A 23,649-nucleotide genomic window follows, 5' to 3' on the forward strand; every position below is an offset into this window, starting at 1 on the left:
GCTAAGATGAGCAATAGCAATGAGTTAGGAGATTTATAAGGTAAATCCAGTGGGGATGTCTACTTTAGCCTGTCCCTATTGGTCTTCAAAGCATTCTGCTTTGAACTGCCTGAGTTAAAGGCAAGAACACTAAATATAGATCCCTTATCTGATTTAAATATCAGAATAGATAGTTTTCTTACTTCTAGCCTGAATACATTTGTTTGCAAATGCATATTCTTTGAAAAAGTTGGCTTAAAACTCAACATCCAGAAAACTAGGATCGTGGCATCTGGTCCCATCACTTCATGGCAAATAGATGGGGAAACAATGGAAACAGTGACAGACTTTATCTTGGGGGGGGCTCCAAAATCACTGCAGATAGTGACTGCAGCCATTAAATTAAAAGACATTTGCTCCTTGGAAGAAAAGTTATGACCAACCTAGAAAGAAAGGAAAGAAAGAAAGTGAAGTCACTCAGTCATATCCGACTCTTTGTGACCCCATGGACTGTAGCCTACCAAGCTCTTCTGTCCATGGGATTTTCCGGGCAAGAGTACTGTAGTGAGTTTCCTTCTCCAGGGGACCTTTTCTGACGCAGGGATCGAACCCTGGTCTCCCACATTGTGGACAGACACTTTTACCACCTGAGCCACCAGCAAAGACCAACCTAAACAACATGTTAAAAAGCAGAGACATTACTTTGCCAACAGAGGTCCATCTAGTCAAAGCTATGGTTTTTCCAGTAGTCATGTGTGGATGTTAAGGTTGGACTATAAAGAAAGCTGAGTGCCAAAGAATTGATGCTTTTGAACTGTGGTGTTGGAGAAGACTCTTGAGAGTCCCTTGAACTGCAAAGGAGATCTGACCAGTCCACCCTAAAGGAAATTAGTCCTGAAGATTCATTGGAAGGACTGATGTTGAAGCTGAAACTCCAATACTTTGGCCACTTGATGTGAAGAACTGACTCATTGGAAAAGACCTTGATGCTGGGAAAGATTGAAGGTGGAAGGAGAAGGGGACAGATATGGTTGGATGGCATCACTGACTCGATGGACGTGAGTTTGAGTAAACTCTGGGAGTTGGTGATGGACAGGAAAGCCTGGTGTGCTGCGGTCCATGGGGTCGCAACGAGTCAGACACAACTGAGTGACTGAACTGAACTGATTCTTCCAACATAGGCTATTTATCACTGTTGAACACTTGCTTCAGTACTTCTCTGTGGGCTGTTTCACCTTAGGAGAAAATATTTGTATAGCGAAAGGATTGATGTTTATTGCCTCTCCTTCACATCAGGCAGAGAAATGGTTTAAAGTGAAGGGTAGGTGTAGCTAAAATGGCAAGCTTAAGGAATCCTTGGGATGAAACTGTACCTTAGCCTCAATGTCTATATCCTGATTGTGGTATCATATTATAGCTTTACAAGGTGTTACCTTTGTGGGAAACTACATAGATGGCACAGGGATCTCTCTGTATTATTTGTTGCAAGTACATGTAAATCTACACTCATCTCAGAGTTAAAAAAAATTCAAACCTGCATTTTCTTAAGATAAAAGGTAGCTATGCAGGTGGAATTATATGAATATTCTGGACAACTACCAATATCTACTAAAGCTAAACATATATTAAATTTGGACTCTCAGGTACATAACCTCCAGAAATCTACATATTTCTGTATACCAAAAGAACAAAATGTTCATAGCAATGCTATTCATATAATAATCAAAATCTACTGTTCAAATGCCCACAATAATATAAAATTTAGATAAACTGTGGAGTATTCATATACTGAAATACTGCCAGCAATGAGGATGAGTGAACTACAATCGTATACAGTAGTAAACAAATCACACAAACAAGGTTGAGGGACCAGGCACAAAAAGGTAGATCCTGTATGAGTTCTTTGATACAAAGTTCAAAATCTGACAAAACTAATCCATGGTGTTACAAGCTGAATATTTTGTTTCTGAGGGCTGGTAACTTGCACGCCATGTATTAAACTTGAAAAGATTCACTGACCTGTACATAATTGTTCATTTTTATTTTTATGCATGGATAAGAATTTAAGTTGAAAACAAAGGCAGTAGTGGTGGCTGCACTAGAGCCTCTGTGATTTATTTAACATGAATGTGTTTGTACAGATTTCTGTCACAATGCTTTTTCTCACATTGCATATCTATCAAGACTCACATGTTTTCTGAGTTCTATGCTCATAAATGACCTTTTCACCTTTTACTATGATTTTATCTCTCAATTGTGATTGATTATTTTGTTTTGGCTAGAGCACTTGTTGAAGGAATTTAAAAAGACATTTTTCTTATTTCTTTGTTGGAGAAATATTTATATCATAGATCTAAAATACTTAATTTCTCCTCGTTAATATATGAAAAATTCCTTTTTTAAAAGATGATGTCATAGCTTTATTTGTTTCTTTGCGTTATATTCAGTTTGATTACTTACATTGTCAGTTGGCTTTCATTTTGGTTCGTTTTTCACAGATTTTTTTTTTTTTTTTACCAGAGTTCCTTATTTGTTGTTGTTTGGTTGCTAAGTCATGTCCGACTCTTTGCAACACCATGGACTGTAGCCCCACCAGGCTTCTCTGCCCATGCGGTTTCCCAGGCAAGAATACTGGAGTCAGTTGCCATTTCCTTCTCTAGGGGACCTTCCCAACCAAGGGATGGAACACGTATTGGCAGGTGGATTCTTTACCACTGAGCCACATGGGAAGCCTAGAGATCCTCATATACAATAAAAAAAAGCACCAGAGCTTGTGTTAGTTTCCTATTACTGATGCAGCAGATTACTACTTAGTTTAAAGCAACGTAAGTGTATTATCCTAGAGTTCTGAAAGTCATAGGTCCAAAATGAGTTTCACTAGGGTAAAACCAAGATGTTGGGAGAGCTGTGTTATTCTAGAGGCTCAAGGGAAAATCTCTTTGTAGCTTTTCAGAAGCTGTTTCCATTCTTTGCCTCATAGCCTTTCATCATCAAAGCCCACAATGACTAGTCATCTTTCTCATATTGCATCATTCTAATACTGACTCTTCTACTTCCCTCTTCCATATCTATGACTCTTCTGAGTACATTAGGTTCACCTGGACAAGCCAGCATACTGTCCATATTTTAAGGCTAGCCAGTTATTAACTTAATTCTGTCTGCTTCCTTAATTCCTCTTTGCCGTGTAACATAACATAGTCACCATTTGGGAACATTAAGATATGGAAGACTTTGGAGGATACTTCTGCCTAATATAGAGACACATTAAGATTTTGTATGATTGGCTAGGTTTTAGCACAAGCTTTATGACTGTCCTATGTGGCAGCTTTACAATGAGTAAGATGAAGTTTTGTGCTCTGACTTCTGGCTTCTGCTTAGGATGTAAAAAACTAAAATATTACTTCCACTCTTCTACCTGAAAACACTAAACTACCTGCAAATTTGAAACTTTCCTTGAGCCCATCAGAGGTTCCAAGGCAGTCAACCCAAAATCTACAGAAAGACAGGTGCCTCCAAGGGAAGACCAGATGTCAGCACTTGCTCACGTGGGACAGATGCAGCTAGATGCCATAAAAAGGCAGTAAGAAGAATTTAGCCAAAATTTCTAATGAATTACTTACAGCTGAGTATGGTCTAATGTGACCATATAGGATACTTAGGAGCTTCATAAACAAGGAGGAAGTTGGCATTACAAGTTTCTCTCCAGATATTTTATAAGTAACAATTGAGGATGGTATGACAGTCTTGAGAAAGCCTGGGGGAATATAAGAGAAACCACTACAAAAAAGGCATTAAGCCTTGCCTGGACCCTTCTCTTCCATCTCCTTTGTGTTAACAACAACAAGCTTTAAGTCACAGCAGGAGGAGGGAGAGAGGTTGCAGGGAGGAAGGGCAGCAAATCCAGCTGCCCTTAGCGAAGGAATGGAGATAAAACTCACCCCAGAAACAGAACTACCTATCAAAAGACAAATAAATAATCAGAACCAGTTTTAGATAAGGCACAGGTATTAGAATATTAGACAGAAAATTTCAACTACCTATGATTAATGTGGTAAATGCTCAAGTGGAAAAGATGGATAACATGTATGATCAGATATGTAATTTGAGTGAAACATGGAAATTAAACAAAAAAGGCCACACAGACCAATGGAAGAAGAGTGAGAACCCAGAAATAAACCCTCACAAACACAGTCAACTAATATTTGACAAAGAAGCCAAGAATACTCAATAGGAATATGATCATCTCTTCAATACATGGCGTTGGGAAAGCTGAATCACCACATGTAGAGTAATGAAATTTGACTCCTATCTTAGTCGTCCAGTTGCTAAGTTGTGTCCGACTTTTTGCAACCCCGTGGACTGCAGCACACAGGCTTCCCTGTCCTTCAGTATCTCCCAGAGTCTGTTCAAACTCACATCCATTGAGTGATACCATCCAACCATCTCATCCTCTGTCACGTGCTTCTCCTCCTGCCCTCAATCCTTTCCAGCATCAGGGTCTTTTAAATTGAGTCAGCTCTTTGCATCAGGAGGCCAAAGTATTGGAGCTTTAGCATCAGTCCTTCCAATGAATATTCAGAGTTGATTTTCCTTAGGATTGACTAGTTTGATCTCCTTGCTGTCCAAGGGATTCTCACGAATCTTCTCAAGCACGACAGTTCGAAAGCATCAATTCTTCAGTGCCCAGCCTCTTATTGTCCAATTCTCACATTCATACATGACTACTGGAAAAACCATAGCATTGACTGTATGAAACTTAGTCAACAAAGTGACATCTCTGCTTTTTAGTATGCTGCCTAGGTTTGTAGTAGCTTTTCTTCCAAGGAGCAAGTGTCTTCTAATTTCATGGCTGAAGTCACCATCTGCAGTGATTTTGGAGCCCAAGAAGAGAAAATCTGTCACTGTTTATACTTTTTCCCCTTTTATTTGCCATGAAGTGATTGGACTGGATGCCATGATCTTAGTTTTTTGAATGTTGAGTTTTAAGCCAGCTTTTCCACTTTCCTCTTTCACCCTCATCAACAGGCTCTTTAGTTCTTCCTTGCTTTTTGCCATTAGAGTGGTAGCATCTGCATGTATGAGTCTGTTGATATTTCTCCCAGCAATTCTTGATTCCAGCTTACTATTCATCCAGTGTGGCATTTTGCATGATGTACTCTGCATATAAGTTAAATTAGCAGAGTGACAAAATACAGCCTTGACATACTCCTTTCCCAATTTTGAACCAATCTGATGTTCCCTGTCTGGTTCTGACTGTTGCTTCTTGACCTATATACAGGTTTCTCAGGAGGCAGGTAAGGTGGTCTGGTATTCGCATCTCTTTAACAATTTTCCAGTTTGTTGTAATCCACACTGTCAGAGGCTTTAGTGTAGCAAATGTTTTTCTGGAATTCCCTTGCTTTTTCTATATCACTCACAAAAATTAACTTCAAATGGAGGAAAGAACTGAAGCCATAAAACTCTTAAGAAGAAAACAGTGGAAAAGCTCCTTATATGTCTTGGCAATAATTTTTTGGATATGGTATCAAAAGCACAAGCAACAAAAGCAAAAATCAGTAAGTGAAACTACATCAAACTAAAAAGCTTCTGCACAGTAAAAAAAAAAAAAATCAACAAAATGCAAAATGAATTTATTAAATATATGTGCAAATCATATGTTATAAGGGATTGATACCCAAAAACTAAAAGGAACTCAACTCAATAGCAAAACAAACAAACAAACAAAAACTATGTGATTTTTAAAATAGAGGAACTGAAGACATTTTTCCAAAGAAGACATACTGATGTCCAACAAGTACAGGAAAGGATGTTCAGCATCACTAATCACCAGGGAAATGCTAGTCAAAACTACAATGAGATATCACCTCACACCTGTTAGAATGGCCATTTTCAAAGTGACTACAAATAACAAATATTGATGAGGATGTGAAGAAAAGAGAACCCTTGTTGTTGGTCAAAATGTAAATTGGTAGAGCCACTGTGGGGAACAGTATGGAGGCTCATCAAGAATGAAAACTAGAGCTACTGCGTAAGTCAGCAGTCCCACTTCTAGCAACTAGACTGCCTCTTTCTCCTGATCCCCTGCCAGGCTGTGGTGTGGAGTGAGCGGAATTGGGCATTTGCCCTTTGGACTGGGAAGTATGATGAGGTGGCTGCCATCTGTGCAAGTCTCTCGCTGCTCTGATTGTTAGCAATCCGACACACACACCCGCCTCACAAGTAGAGTCTAGGCTTCTCCAGCTCTCCCATCTGTCTCAGTGGATTTCCTGGCAGACAAGGGGGCCTCCGCGGGGCAAGGATGCACGTGTGTGGACCTTCTCTTCCATACCCCTCCAGGGGCGCTGGTCCCACCCTAACGCCTTCCCCTCCCCCTGTAATTCTGCCCAGTTACATGGAGATCTTTCTTGCAGTTTTGGCTTTATAAAAGATATCCTGCTGGTTTCCAATTAGTTGGTTTTTTGTTTTTGTTTTTTAAGTTGTCTTCCATGTGTAGATATATTTTGGATGTGTTTGTGAGAAGTGAGCTCCATGTCTTCCTACTCTGACATTGATCCCCCATTCAATAAGAAACTATCTTTTAAATATCCCGATCTGTTGACCTTCCTATACCCCAGATTTTCCACTAATATACCATATATTTTAAAACACAGACAATATTGAGAAACATTCAAATGAATTGTTTTGAATATTTTATCTAGTGGCAACTAATATAAAATAAGCAATGACCAAATTTAAAAACACTTCAAAAATTCCAATTTGATATCAAAATACAACAAATAATCCTCATTGAATGCTCACTACTGGGAAAATATTGGATATATTTTATGAGTATGTCAGTGTATGTTAATATGTTTATTATATTTTATGTTTGTTTTTATATTCATGTTTCCCAGTTACTGAATGCTTTAACATATACAAACTCAATTAACCATCAGAATAAGCATATGAAGTATACTAAGGAATTTATATTGTTCTCATTTTTACTGCTGAGGATATAAATGTTTTGTGTGGTTAAATCAATTATTCAACCCTACACAGCTTTTGGAACAAAAGTGGAACTTTTTAAATAGAATTTATTTTTAAATTTTAGAGTGTTATAATCTAGTCAAAAACATTATTTTGAAAATAATAGATACAGAGAGGGAAAAATTTTTAATGTAATCATCTATTGATTGTTGCTCAGAGGCAATCATGATAACAATTAAGCTACAGTCACACATCTGTATAAGGTAAAATTGTCCTTCACATAAAAACAATTCTATGATTACTTTTATATGTTAATAAATACTTACAAGGTAACTTTTTATGGATACTTCATGATCCACTGTTTGGATGTACTATTGTTGGATATTTAGGTCCTTTCAAGTTTTCACAATGTTAATCTTCCCTTATGTCTGTTTATGAACTTAGCTTGTATTTTTGAGTCAGAAGGGTATATATCATGTTTATCTCTTTTCTGATTCACTGTCTTATATGGTAAGACATTAACATTTCTGTATAGAGATTCCCTCATTTGAAACCTAAGACTGGCAGTTCTCACAGGACTGTTGTGAGAATTAAATGCATAATACTCAAAAAAAGGCTTCAACAGAAGATGTTTTTAAAATAGTAATTTCTTTGGTTAAATATACATTTTGTATTAACAGGTTTACCACCTCAAAAAGGATTTTGGACCCACTGGAAACTGAAAGAACTCTCCACAACCACCATTCATGGTAGCAAGAAAATGCCTTCAAAATCTATAAAGGACATGATTGTAAGAAATCAAGAACAGATATCAGCTTGTAAGTAAATTTATTATATATTGCTTACTGAAATAGCCAAAATCAAATATATCATTATTCATTTATCAGAATTTTTTAATGACTTACTTTCTGGTGAGAGTCTTAAAATAACATTTAATTTATAGATGGGTGGAGAAGGAAATGGCAACCCACTCCAGTACTCTTGCCTGGAGAATCCCATGGAGGGAGGAGCCTGGTAGGCTACAGTCCATGGGGTCGCAAAGAGTCGGAGACGACTGAGCCACTTTCACTTCACTATAGATGGGTATTATATTAATTTGAATACCGCTTTATGTTTTTAGTTTTTCATTATAAAAATTACATGTACTTAAGTCCTTTTCTCATTTACACTTATTATGATTTTAATATTAATTTCAGGGAACTTCTCATATATAAGAATGCTACAAATATTCTTACTTTTTGGCTGTATTGCTAACTGGTTCGTAATGTATTTTACCAATAGATAAGCTTAAAATGTTTTATTCAGTAAATTTAAATAATGCCTTTGTAGAGTGTCAGTTTGGGGGCATATTTATCAGGGCTTACTTAACCTAATATGAAAACACAATCTACCTGCTTTTATCTAGTACTTTTAAATTTCCATTATTATATTTGTTACAAAGGGAGATAGTTAGATTCCAGTATTTTGTTTCCAAATGCTCACTTTTTAGATAATCCACTTACAGACTACTTGAAATACCAATTCACATGGATATATTTTTGTGTTCTCTTATACCTGCCAAATTTCTGAGATAAGACCAAACTTCTTAATTACTCTATATTAAAAAGCACTTTAAGGCAAGCTCATGTCTCTCTAATTTATACTGTATTTCAATACTAAACCCTGGTCTGGTGCTCAGGCCTCATTACTGACCGACTAAACAGAATCTCAGACTCAGTATATTTTTTAAAGGTACTCAGATGACTTCAATTTGCAGGCAAAGTTAAGAACTCCTAGTGTAAAGGGAAATACCTTTCCATTATACTTCTTGATATAGGCTGGTGGAAGGAGGGACTAACCTCCTCAACCTGCTCTTCTGAAAACTCTCTCTTCAGTTAGTTTTTTATTCTAAAATTGTTTAATTGATTAATTACTGCTTTTCTGATTAGTGCTTTGATTTTTTGCCACTCTTATCTCTATAGATAGCATTCTGTCTTTTAGTAGTTATGTGAAATTTCTTATTTGCTAATGTTACCCTTGTTTTTATAGAACTTCATACATATTTGTTATTTTGTATAGAAAGAGAGATAATTTACTATTTTGACCCAATCTTAAACATCTCTTTTTGCTTCTTAGTTTTACATGTGAAAAATAAGTTGGCTAAATAGAAAATTAAGGGACTTTTAATTTTTTCAAGTTTTAACTTATAGGAAAGCGGTAAAAATAGTGTAAGGAACTCCCATATATTCTTTATCCACCTGTTGTTTGAATTTGTTCTATTTGTTTTATCATTCTCCTTTTTTATATAAGCATTTAAAGCTATAAATTTCCCCAATTACTGTTTCAGCTACTTTCTGCATATTTTGATGTTATATTTTCATTGTCATTTAATTCAGAATATTTTCTAATATCCAGTATAATTTCTATTTTGATCCATGGGTTATTTAGAAGTGTATTACTTAATTTTAAAAAATTTAGGGTTTTTCTGGATATCTTAAAATTACTGATTTCTACTTTAAAAAATAGTGATCTGATCTACTTTTAAAAATAATGATTTCTACTTTTAAAAATAGTGATCTGTACAGTCTTTTGTAGTGCACTGAGATTTGTTCTACAGTACATGATCTGTCTTGGTAAACATTCCGTGTGCACATGAGAAGAATATATATTCTGCAATTATTTTGTCTCAATTAGATCAAGGTGGTTTATCGTGGCGCAGATGGTAAAAGCATCTGCTTGCAATGCGGGAGACCCGGGTTCAATCCCTGGGTGGGGAAGATCCTCTGGAGAAGGAAATGGCAACCCACTCCAGTACTCTTGCCTGAAAAATTCCATGGATGGAGGAGCCTAATGGGCTCCAGTCCACGGGGTCCCAAAGATTTGGACACAACTGAACGACTTCACTTTCACTTTGCACTTTAGATCTTCTGTATTAGGGTTCAGTAAACTATCTGGCCTATTTTTATATATCCTATGAGCTAAGAATGATTTTTCCGTTTTCAGGGCTGTAAAATAACAAAACATTAAAGAATATACTACAGAGGTCATATGCAGCCCACAAAGCCTAAAATATTGGATTATCTGGCCCTTCATAGAAGAAGTTTGCTAACTCTGGTTCTGTATCTTTATGATATTTTATTTAATTGTTCTGTTTATTTCTGAGAGGTGATATTAAGATCTCCAACTACAATTGTAGAATTATCTATTTCTCTCCTTAATTCTGTTGATTTTTGCTTTATGCATTTTTAAGTTATTTGGTACATATACATTTACATATTATGTTTTCCCTTTAATCATTATGTTTCTTTGTATCTATGGTAATTCCACTGAGTGCTATTCTGTCTGTTATTAATACAGCCACTTCAGCTTGCTTATGTTTGTGGTCTGCATAGTGCCTCTTTTCCCAACATTTTACTTACAGTTTCTTTGTGTTTTATGTTTACAGTGTACCTCTTATAAATGAGATATAGTTGAATCTTGGGGTTTCTTTAAGTCTTAAAATTTCTTCCTTTTAATTGGAGTGATTACTTCATTACATTCAATATAACTATTGAATTAGTTCAACATAACTATGGTTAGGTTTGTTCTACCGTGTTCCTGTTTGTTCCTCTTTTTTGTTCTTCAGTTCCCCTTCTTTATCTTCATTTGGTTAATCAAATATTTTTAGTATTCCATTTTTATTACTCTATTGGCTATTTGCATATTACCTCCTTGTATTTTTTGTAATTGCCTTAATGGTTTCAAACACATCCTTAAATTATTGAAATCCTACTTAAAGTTAATGTTATCCTATTTCACTAAAATGTAGGAACTTGGAGAAGGATAATTACATGTACTCTACTCCTCTTTGTCCTTTGTGCTATTGTTGTCACATATGTTAGAAGATCTACATAAATAATGGCCTCACATTATCTAGTGTTAGGATATTTGCTCCAAATAACGACATGGTTTATTTCACCTTTATTGAGTGAGGTCTAATTGATGTACAATAAACCACACATATTTAGAATATAAAATTTGACAATTTGACATATATATAAACTCATGAGACTATCACAACTTTCAAGATAGGAAACATATCCACCATTCCCAAAAGTTCCTTAGACTTTTTTTTGTAATTCCTCCCTCCTCAATCCCCAGGCAATTACTCCTGTGAGCTTTGTCAGTACAGGTTAGTTTGCATTTTCTAGAATTTTATGTAAATGAAATCATAGAACATGTGCTATCTTTTGTTGGCATTTTCTACTCTGCATAATTATTTTGAGATTCATTCATCTTGTTGCATGTATTAATAGTTTGTTACCCTGTATTTTGCTAAGTCCATAGTAAGGATATACCACAATTTCTTTATCTGTTCACAGGTGGGTAGACATCTGCATTGTTTCCAAGATAAGTTATTGTAAGCTTACCTATAAGCTGTTATAAGTAAAGCTGCTGTTAATATTCATTACAAGTCTTTGTGTAAACATAGAATTTCATTTATCTTTTGTAAACATCTAGTAGTGGAAGTCTGGGTACTATAGGAAGTGCATTACAGCATTTTAAGAAATTGCCAAATTTATCTAAAATTTTACTTCCTACCAGGATACAAGTTATATTAATACTCTACTTCCTTGTTAACACTTTGTATAATCTTTTAATTTTATCCATTCTTGTGGGTTATACTGGTATTTGCTGCTGCTACTGCTGCTAAGTCGCTTCAGTCGTGTCCGACTCTGTGCGACCCCATAGACGGCAGCCCACTAGGCTCCTCTGTCCCTGGGATTCTCCAGGCAAGAACACTGGAGTGGGTTGCCATTGCCTTCTCTGATACTGGTACTTAGTTAGGTTTTATTCTGATTTCTCTAATAACTAATTATGATGAGCTTCTTTTCATGTGCTTATTTGCCATCTGTAGGTCTTCTTTGCTGAAGTGTTTATTTTAGTCTTTTGGCTATTTTTATTTGGGTTGTTTGTGTTCTTTTAATTCTGTTATAACAGTTCTTTATATATTCTAGATATAAGTTCTTTAACAGATATAGATTTTATAAATATTCTTTTATAATCTGTAGTTCCCTTTTTATTTTATAATAGTGTCTTTAAGACAAAATTATATAGTATGGTGAAATCAAATTTATCATTTTTTCCAATATAGTTTGTACTTTCTGTTTCATATTCAAGAATTTTTTATGAAGCTTAATTTCAGTCAAGATTTTCTCCCATATTTTCTTCTAGAAATTTTATTTATTTTTTTTTGTATTTCTAATACTTCAATTTTGTTTTTTATTTTTTTATTATTTTTTTTAATTTTATTTTATTTTTAAACTTTACATAATTGTATTAGTTTTGCCAAATATCAAAATGAATCCACCACAGGTATACATGTGTTCCCCATCCTGAATCCTCCTCCCTCCTCCCTCCCCATACCATCCCTCTGGGTCGTACCAGTGCACTAGCCCCAAGCATCCAGTATCGTGCGTCAAACCTGGACTGGCATCTCGTTTCATACATGATATTTTACATGTTTCAATGCCATTCTCCCAAATCTTCCCACCCTCTCCCTCTCCCACAGAGTCCATAAGACTGTTCTATACATCACTGTCTCTTTTGCTGTCTCATACACAGGGTTATTGTTACCATCTTTCTAAATTCCATATATATGCGTTAGTGTACTGTATTGGTGTTTTTCCTTCTGGCTTACTTCACTAGAAATTTTATAGTATATAATTTTATAGATTATAGCTGTAGCTCTTACATTGAGGACTCTAATTCATTTTCAATAATTTTTGAAAATTATGTGAAGTAAGCATTGAGGATCATTTCTTTGCATATTGTTCTAGAACCATTTGTTGAAAAGATTATCTTTGCCCATTGAATTATCTTGGAACTTTTGTCAAAAAAGCTTTTGACAACACTTGTATTGGCCTATGCCTAAATACACACTTGTACTCTAATTTTTGTTTCGGTGATGCCAATACTAAACTACCTTGATAAATGTAGTTTTATAACATGTCTTGGAGTCAGGTACTATAAATTCTCCACCTTTGTTCTTCTAAAAAAATTATTTTGGTTATCCAGAGTCTTGTCTTTTCTGTATAATTTTAAACCACTTATCAGTATTTTATATACTCTGAAATTTTAATTGAAATTAGGTTAAATCTGTCAACTCAAGAAGCACTGACATGTTAACAATACTGATTTTCCACTCCATGAACATAGAAGATTTCATCTATTTAGGACTTATTTCATTTACCTCAGCAATATTTTCCAGTATTTTTTCTGTGTAGATGCTGCACACATCTCTCAAGTAATATTGCACATGGTATTTTTAATTTCAGTTCCTAATTTTTCATTGATAATACATAGAAAATATGATAGAAAAATACTTTTGTGTTGATTTTATACCCTGCAATCTTACTAAACTTTCTTATTATTTTTAGTAGCCTTCTTAGATTTCTTAAGATTTTCTTCATGGACATTCATGTCATCTGAGAATAAAGAGCATTTTTTCTCAATCTATAAGCCTTTAATGTGTTTTACTTGCCTGTGGTTAAGATATTTAAGAAGATGTTGACTAAAAGTGCTAAGAGTGGACATCCTTGCTTCATTCTTGATCTTAGATGAAAATGTTAAATTTTTGCCGAAGATTTTTATAGATGTCTTTTATCAGGTTGGGGTAGTTTCATTTTCTTTCTAGTTTGCTGAGAAGTTTTTGTTGTTCTTGTTCTTTTTATAACAATATATGTAGAATTTTGACAAATGCTTTTTAGCATTTGTTGAGATGAACATATTGTTTTTCTTTTCTAGTCTTTTGATATAGTGAATTATATTGATTGATTTTTCAAATGTTAAGCCAACCTTGCATTCCTGGGATAAATCCCATTTGGCAATTATATATTAACCTTTTCATGTACTACTGAATTCAGTTTGCTAAAATTTTGTTTTCTTTTCTGTACTATCCTATCACATTTTAGTAATAAGTGTAATGTTTGCCCTTCTTCTCTTTTCTAAGAGTTAGTATAAAATTGTTATTTATTCTTCTTTACATATTTGGTAGAATTCACCCAATGAAGCCATCTGGGTCTGGAAAGTTCTCTGTGGTCAGATTTTTTTGGTCAGATAAAACAGTTCAATTTCTCTAATAGATATAGTGATCAAATGATCAGTTTCTTCTTAAGTAAACTTTGTAGTTTTGTGAGTTTTTATTTTATTCCTTTATATATTTTTGAGTGTTTTTCTTCTGTGATGCAGTCTAGTTATTAATACTTAGAAATATTTTGGTCTATTTGAGGCTTTATTTTAAGCTTCATTAGGTGGAACCAGAGAAGTCTTTTGTTTAGCCTAACTTGCTTCCCCTGCTGAGACAGTTCTCTTCTTTAGTATTCTACTCCATGCTCTGTGTATTGCAGATTTCCCATCTGGCTGTCTGGAACATGAGCTTCCTCTGAGCCCCAGGCATTGTTCTGTCTGCTCCTTCCTGTGTTTTTTTTTTTAAAACCAACCTCAGGCAAAAATTTAAGGATAACCTTCCAAAGAGCTCCAGATTGCTCTGTATGTGCTTCTGTCTCATCTATGTTATGCTGACCTGTGAATTTTAGCTTTCCCTGACCTACCTGCATGCTAAATTTTATTTTTCAAATCAGTTCTGTTTGGATTCCCACCACTTGCACTGTGGCCTGAAATTTCTTTTTTAGAGACAAAAACAGACAAGTGTTCCTTCTTTAGGTTTTCTTCTCTTGGCTGAGGGGCGGGGATTACTGTCCAGTGTTGCCTCTTGTCCAACACATGAAAATCATTGTTTTACATATTTTTTCCAATTGTTTACTTTTTGAAGAATGAATAAAAGTGGTGGGAGTGGATATCCTTATCTTATTCCTAATCTAAGAGGAAATGCTTGCAGTTTTCCACCACTGAGAATGATGTTTGCTGTAGGTTTCCCATACATGGCCTTTATTATGTTGAGTTATGTTCCCTCTAGGCCCATTTTCTGGAGAGTTTTTATTATAAATAGGTATTGAATTTTGTCAAAAGCTTTTTCTGCATATATTGAGGTGATCATATGGCTTTTATTCTACAGTTTGTTAACATGATGTATCGTACTGATATATGTATGTTGAAGAATCCTTGCATCCTTGGGGTAAATCACACTTGATCATGGTGTATGTTTCTCTTAATGTGTTGTTGGATTGGGTTTTCTCATATTTCGTTGAGGATTTTTTACATCTGTGTTCATCAGTGATGTTGGCGTGTAATTTTCTTTTTTGGCAACATCTTTGTCTGGTTTTGGTATCAGAGTGATGGTGGCCTCATAGAATGAGCTTGGGAGTGTTCCATCCTCTGCAATTTTGGGGAATAGTTTGAGAAGGATAGATGTTAACTCTTCTTGAAATCTTTGATAGAATTTGACTGTGAACCTATCTAGTCCTGGACTTTTATTTGTTGGAAATTTTAAAATCACAGTTTCAATTTAGTACTTGTGATTGATCCATTCATCTTTTCTATTTCTTCCTGGTTCAGTCTTAGAAGATTGTATCTTTCAAGAATTCTAAGTTGTCCATTTTATTGGCATATAGTTGCTTGTAGTAGTCTCATGATCCTTTGTATTTCTGTGATGTCAGTTGTAACTGCTCCTTTTTCATTTCTAATTCTATGGATTTCAGTCCTCTCCCCATTTTTTTCTTGATGAGAATCCTACAGGCTCCATGTTAGAAGGTTCAATTCCCCCTCCTTTTTCTGTCTGCTTTTAGTCTTTCCCTGGTATCTTCAAGTGGTTGCTGTTCAGTTGTTAAGTCATGTCTGACTCTGCAACCCCATAGACTGCAGGATGCCAGGCTTCTCTGTCCTTCACTATCTCCTGGAGTTTGCTCAGATTCATATCCTTTGAGTCAGTGATGTTATCTAAGCATCTCATCCTCTGCCAGTGGTTAGTGCCCTTTCTTTTAACACTCTCAAGAATTCACAGCTTTTATCTATGGGAGAGTCAGACTGATATAAATTAAATGTTTTGTTTAAATACTGAGTTTATTTTTCAATTTAAATATCAAAAGTGTCAAATCACATTTTCCTATAAACCTAGATACTGCTTCATTATCTTGTTATTTAGTCTTAATAGAGGAGTCTAAACCAGCCTGTTTTTTCTTCCTATACAGTTAATCAATAAAATTTAGTTTTTACTTTTACTTTATTTAGATATTCCAATATTTTAAAATTTATCTTTAAATTTTAAAAATGTCACTAAAACATGTCTTGATAATTTTCATAAGCTTTCACAATGCCAAAATTTAGTTAATATTCTTGGATCTCCCTAAGCTCTTTTGTAGACCTAGTAAAGATTTTAGCCAAATGTTTCCAGTAAGACATAGACAACTTATAAGACTAAATTGAAGAGGGAGGGAAAGTGACACTGTTTCAGATATTTAAGGAAAAAGTTTCATTTCACCATTGGAGAATATCCCCTGACATTAAGGAAATAAAATCTCCAGAGAAAGGCCTCAGATTCTGTTTTCACATGGAGTACTTTGACAGACTAAAGTTGCCTTCTTTTGCCTCATAAAAAATGAAAATATGTACGGATCAATTGTAAAAAGTAGGATAGTCTTCTACAAGCTACTCATCTGGTATATGTTTTGTAAATCAAGAACAGTTTTGTGTTAAGTGACTATTGAAAGGGCCCTGGAAGTGAGATTGAAAGCAAAAAATCAAGTCCCTAGGGAAAATCATGGTTTTCAACATCATGTTTTATACTGTGGAGGTTATCATTCTACCGGGTGTCTCTAAAGTGACCTCGAATAAGGGGCATCTCTTTGGATTCCCCAGTAAGCATCTCATTTCAGTGGTGCTTTGGTTTTCTAAGTAAGTTTCTGCCAGTGGGGATGTGGATCTATTGAGTACTCCTCGTGTATACTTTCCTATCATGTGGTAAAGTATACTTATTATTAAAAACATTTTAAAATTTGGTCCTATTTCATAGGTTTCTATATCAGATTTTGTATTTAATTTCTGGTGCTCATGCAGATTTTCCTATTTGTATGTTTCATAGTTATTTTACTTAGAGTTGAGAGATAGATCAAAGTGGTTATATTTATCCCAATACTTTACATGGGGTTTCTTTTTAGATTTGCTTTTATTTTTATATTTTATTTAACCATTTAGGAAAGTATAGAAAATACTTCCCACACATAACAAATATTTGCATTTTGCCATATTTGTTTTTCAAGTCTTTTATTTACAGATCTTTTGTACCATCCCTAAATCTGTCTCTCCCTCCCCAAAGGTAATGATTATGGCATTCTTTCTTTCTGTAATATATAACATTGTTTTTTTACATTCTTTACATAAATAATACATATATAAAACTGTTTTATATTTCAGTGTTTAATCATAGTCAACATTCAAAAATTTTAAATAATCAGCTGATATTGACCAATATTTCTGGCCACCAAGAGAATATACTTATGTGGTCTCAGAGTTTATAGCTACCACTGAAAGTGTTTTTCTCTTATTAAGGGAAATACTGCTTATGAGCTTTTATCTCAATTACTTTTGTTCCAAGAATTGTTTATTTATGTGTTATTTCATGATGTGTGTATGTGTGTTAGGCTTTCAGTTGTGTCTGGCTCTTTGCGACCCCGTTAACTATGTCCACCAGACTCCTCTGTCCATGGAATTCTCCAGGCAAGAATACTAGAATGGTTTGCCATTTCCTTCTCTGGGGTATTTCATGATAGTTCTAGTTTTATCAGAAGTTATTATTTTGCAGTATCCATTTTCTGCAATCTAAAATATAGAATTGCTCTAAGTGGTGTACTACCATGCTTTAAAGAGATTTTTATCCTTTATTTTTAATGAAATAATTTTAAAAATTTGGAAAAACATAAAAATTGTCTTTGTTCAAACACTCCTGATTTTTGTGTTAATGGAACATCTTTACGAAATGCTTCATCTGTTTTATTTGCCTATAAATATTTGAAAAATACTTTTTATATTAGATTCTAAAACAAATCATTTTCTGTTTCTGGATAAGGCATCTAAGTCTGGGATATTATGGCAGGTTAGAGGTTTAATTATGAATTATTTTCATATACTGCTCAAAATTAAATTTTAATACTTTTTTTTAAATTTAGGGAAATCTTCAATTTGAACTATGTACTTGATAAAATGTGTTAAATTATTAGAGCCATGTTATAAATATTCTTATGTAATAGGTTGCTTTTATTATAAATTATAAAATGAGGAAACTGAAACATAAATTAAGTAAATTACCCAAGGTCAGATAAACGATAAATGGTGGAATATGAATTCAGAAAGTGAAGGTGAAGGACAAGGAAGCCTGGCATGCTGCAGTCCACAGGGTCGCAAAGAGTCAGACATGACTTAGCGACTGAACAACAACATGAATTCAGATTCAGGAAATTCTGGCCTTAGAGCCTGAACTTTTTAACTACTTCACATAGAGCCTCTCAGACATTTAATTTTACAGGCTTGTAAGTGTATTAAGGCTTAAAATTTTCATCATAGGATAAGAGTTTTAACCTAGGAAAATTACCATGGCCTTATGTCCTCTTTCATGACTAATGTGAATGAGTGTTTAGATTCCTTCCTGAGATAAAATTTTAATAAGTGAGAAAGAAGGAGGAAAGCTGTTAGTATATATGTGTGCTCAGTCGCTTCATTGGTATCTGACTCTTTGCAACCCTATGGACTGTAGCCCGCCAGGTTCCTCTGTCCATATGATTCTCCCGGCAAAAATACTGGAGTGGGTTGTCATGCCCTCTTCCAAGGGATCTTCCTGACCCAGGCATTGAACCCAAAGAAGGATGGAGAAGACTGGAGGAGAAATCTCACTTATTCCCCGATTATGTATATGGATACCTCTAGAAATAGTAAGCAGTCATTTGGAGAACTGGAAAACCCACACTGTGGGGCCAGAGTGGCCCAGAGGTACAGTGATAGCAAAGAATTAGAATTTCTGATCCTACGAAAGAAACTGAGTCTCCAGTGGGGAAGCACAGGTCTATTACACACCACTGTTTTTTGCATGGGAACTAAAAGGGCAATTGTAGCACTTTAAAAAGAGAAGAATTGCATAAAGAAGTGCTCTTATTTTTTTATAAGTAATTTTTCCTGTAGACCTGCTTAAACTATAACTACTAGGAACTCTGGGGTGGAAGCTTGTTCAAATCTTTGTTTTTATTTGAACTTTGAGCCTCATATTTCTTTAAAACCTTAACCTATATTTAAAGCTGTCTTACAAGATATTGCATTAGTTAGTGGTTAATGAGTCCCTCTCCTGCACATACGGATTCAGTGATCCACAGTCACCACCCTATAAAATTTCACAGTCAATAGAATTAATAGAATAAAAGAGGAATAGAGATGCACTCATAGAAGTCTTGGTTTAGAAGTTACCTATATGACCTCAATCACATAACATTAGTAAGAGCAAACCATGGCTACACTAGGTATAAGAAGGGCTGTCAAAAATTCTGGTTGAGAAAGTGATACCTAGTAATAGCTATATACTGTGGAATAGGGAGCACACATTTTGCAGGACATGGAAGTGTCTCTGCTACAACAATTAAAGAATAGTGCAGTAATCTTTATGTATGGGTGCTTTTGTCATGGCCAATAATAAAATTTGAACTTTCAAACAATACCAGACCACCTGACCTGCCTCTTGAGAAATCTGTATGCAGGTCAGGAAGCAACAGTTAGAACTGGACATGGAACAACAGACTGGTTCCAAATCGGGAAAGGAGTATGTCAAGGCTGTATATTGTCACCCTGCTTATTTAACTTATATGCAGAGTACATCATGAGAATCACTGGGCTGGATGAAGCGCAAGCTGGCATCAAGATTGCTGGGAGAAATATCAATAACCTCAGATATGCAGATGACACCACCCTTACGGCAGAAAGTGAAGAGGAACTAATGAGCCTCTTGATGAAAGTGAAAAAGGAGAGTGAAAAAGTTGGCTTAAAACTCAACATTCAAAAAACTAAGATCGTGGCATCCGGTCCCATCACTTCATGGCAAATAGATGGGGAAACAGTGGAAACAGTGACAGACTTTGTTTTTCTGGACTCCAAGATCACTGCAGATAGTGACTGCAGCCATGAAATTAAAAGACGCTTACTCCTTGGAAGGAAAGTTGTGACCAACCTAGATAGCGTATTATTAAAGCGGAGACATTACTTGGCCAACAAAGGTCCGTCTAGCCAAGGCATGGTTTTTCCAGTAATCATGTATGGATGTGACAGATGAACTATAAAGAAAGCTGAGTGCCGAAGAATGGATGCTCTTGAACTGTGGTGTTGGAGAAGACTCTTGAGAGTCCCTTGGACTGCAAGGAGATCCAACCAGTCCATCCTAAAGGAAATCAGTCCTGAATATTCATTGGAAGGACTGATGCTGAAGCTCAAACTCCAATACTTTGGCCACCTCATGTGAAGAGCTGACTCATTTGAAAAGACCCTGATGCTGGGTAAGATTGAAGGTGGGAAGAAAAGGGGATGACAGGATGAGATGGTTGGATGGCATCACTGACTCAATGGACATGAGTTTGAGTGAACTCCTGGAGTTGGTGATGGACAGGGAGGCCTGGTGTGCTGCAGGCCATGGGGTCACAAAGAGTCAGACACAACTGAGCGACTGAACTGTGCTGATCTTGTCATGGCCAATAATAAAATTTGAACTTTCAAACAAAAATTCTGAAGAACTTGCATCCGCTACCATGATCTTGACAGTTTCCCAGTCCTTGACTTCTCTGGTAAGTCAATGGTGATATTAAAAATGTGATTTTTTTTTACTATAAAGAAATGTGTCAATATTTAGAATATCTGCATAACTCACTGAACCAATATTTTTCAAACGACTAATGCATTGTATTTTTAAAAATCATATATGTATTTTAAAAAGTATGACAGATCAGTGGATTTTAGTATAACAGTACACAAAGCACAGTTATATTTTCCGAATCTACATTGCAACCCACCATTAAGAAACTAGAACTGTCAAGTTTGAGTATAGTATTCAATCAAAGAAAATTCACAGCTGTTAAAATACTTTTCTTTTTTGACTATTTGTGTGATACTGGGTTTTATTAATATGCTTCAATATATAAATATATACTTCAAAAATCTGTCTGAAAAATGCAAAAGTAGATATTGGAATCCAGCTGTCTTCTACTAAGACTACTAAGACCTCTAGTCTTCTACTAGAGATCTTTTAAATAGGAAACAGAGTAACTCTTCTCAAAATTTTTCTTGATAAATTTTGAGTTATCTTTTTCAAAAACAATGCAATTTATGTTAATATGAAATCAGTTTATTAGTTTTAATGACATAATAAATACATGTTTAAGATTTATGTTTTAATTTCTAATATAGGAAATACTAATAGATATAAAAACCCATATAAATAAAAATTCTTAATTGTCTTTAGTTATTCTTAAGAGTATAAAGTGGCCCTGAGCCCAAAATTTTGAGGACTTAGAGCACTTTTAAAGACTTAGAGAAAAAGACTTGAATGTCCTTGAGCATGTCTTTTAACCCCTCTCAGCCTTATTTTTTCAACCTGAAAAATTGAGGTGATTGGAATAGATTATTTCTGTAGTTCCCTTTTCTAAAATTTCATTACTCTATGCCTCCTATCTATGAATACTGAATGAACTCCAAAAGTGTTTTGTCAAGTGTTGAGGTGGAATTAGCAGTAGAAACTGGTGGCATAGATTTATTATTTTGGAAGTCTTTACCCTCATTTTCCTTCAATAGTTCTGTGTGTGTGTGTGTGTGTGTGTGCTTCTTTGTGCTGGAGGAATGCTAAGGCAGGTCAAGAGCAGATCCAGGGTAACACATGAGTATATACATTTTGTGCATATGTATGACTTTCAAGGAATACAATAATCTGTGCTCCATGTATGCTGCTGTCCCGAAATTGCTTGTTCTAATCCAAAACATAATTTATTCTTCTTGACATTTGAGATGCTTATTGTCCTTTGGCATTAACTTTTCTCCAGAATTTTAAACTAAAAGCACTTTCTGTTTTCCTTTTTAATGAGATAAACAGACAGAAGATAGTTAAAATTTGCCTTCTAAACAAAATGGCATATCTCCCTTTTTAGGACTGGAATGTAAGCAGTTGTAGAATTTCAGTATCTGGAAGGACTCAGCATTTACAAGCCAGCTCCCCTTTACCAGTATATTGTTAGATTATTTACAAGATCAAAGTTTTAATGTTCATTATTCTTATTGTGGTACAACACCATATAACCTTTTAAACTCAGATGAAGATCATTCTTGAAAAACAAATTTTACACCTTCCCCCTAATCTTTAAGCTAAAATTTTCCTCTTTATCTAGTATTTAAGGTTAAAATATTATCATGTTTTATGATTTTTAAATAGACTATGGTTTAAACCACAAGCAATAAAAATATTCTTATATTCAGTTAACATGTAACTTTTAAGTAACTATGTGCACATTTCTGTACTTGGTGCTATGGGGAGGTAAAACAAAATTTTTTAAGTTATTCATATACAAGCACTAGTTGATATTTAGCAAATGACATGTTCCAAAAATGGTTAAAGTAATCGCCAGATTGATTAGATACTTGAACTTTAACTTGCATCTTGGTCATTTTGCTACCTCTTCACTGTGAGCAATGCTTAGGAACAATTAAAAATAAAAAAACTTTAAAACATAAAAATAAGATAACCCTCTGAGAATTAAGCCAGTAAAATCTCAACATTGTTCTCTTCAATATACATCACTGAAAGAAAACCAAGAAGTTTGCATGGCTAAAGTGTACAAAATCCCCAAGACATTAATAAGAAGGCCAGAGATATAAACTCCCAAAGTGGTATTAATTTTAATAAGTTGTATTGTTGTACTATTTTTGGTTACTTTTATACTATGTGGATAAAGACTATGTGAACATAAGTGGGGTAAATGACATGTAGCATAGAATAGATATAGCCCAAAGAGCCAGAAACTAGTAATGTTTTTTACAGAACTATCCAAATTTGATTGTTGTGAATTAGATTTCATAACAACTTGAATAATATATCTTTTAAAATCCTTTAACTTTACTTTGTTAAGTTGGGATGCAACTTTCTGATTACTAATTTAGCTTCCAAGATAATTGTCCATGGTCTGCCATTGGGTGACTTGCAAATGCCTCCCCCAGGTACATTGGTCTGTAGATTGATAGCAGTGGTCAGAGGTACTAGATAACATAAAAAAGCATCAGGTTCTTATTGTATTATTACATGCATTAACATCTTCCAGTGAGTGATATGGAAATATCAAGCTAAGGAGAAGTGAATAACTTGAATTTGAATACTTCTGAGAGACTGTCACTAGGTTGAACAGCAAGGTGATGTCTTGCTGTTTTTATTGAAGTATAGTTGATTCACATTGTTATATTAGTTTCAGGTGTACAATAGAATGATTCAATGTTTTTATATGTTACACTCCATCTAAGTTTATTATAAAATATTGGCTATGCATTGCATCCTGTATCTTGCTTATTTTATACCTAATAGTTTTTGCGTCTTATCCCATTCACCTATGTTGCCTCTATCTCCACCCATTGCCCCACCGGTAACCACTAGTTTACTCTCTGTGAATCAGTTTTGTTATATTCATTCATATATTCTACTTTTTAGATTCTTTATCCATTCGTTTGTTGATAGATACTTAGGTTACTTCAATATTATGGCCATTGTAAATAATGCTGCTGTGAACA

At 34.8% G+C, this 23,649-nt stretch overlaps 1 protein-coding gene across 4 annotated transcripts in view; it reads left to right on the plus strand.

Annotated features, from left to right (window-relative positions):
* FAM227B (family with sequence similarity 227 member B) overlaps positions 1-23,649 on the plus strand; it is a 212,893-nt gene that overhangs the window by 43,520 nt on the left and 145,724 nt on the right. For all 4 annotated transcript variants that reach the window (XM_061428810.1, XM_061428808.1, XM_061428811.1 and 1 more), the window contains one exon: positions 7,626-7,763. In XM_061428810.1, coding sequence (XP_061284794.1) covers positions 7,626-7,763 — 138 coding nt within the window. The remainder of the gene's footprint in view (positions 1-7,625; positions 7,764-23,649) is intronic.

Source organism: Bos javanicus, chromosome 10 (assembly GCF_032452875.1).
Source record: "Bos javanicus breed banteng chromosome 10, ARS-OSU_banteng_1.0, whole genome shotgun sequence".
Lineage (NCBI taxonomy): Eukaryota > Metazoa > Chordata > Mammalia > Artiodactyla > Bovidae > Bos > Bos javanicus.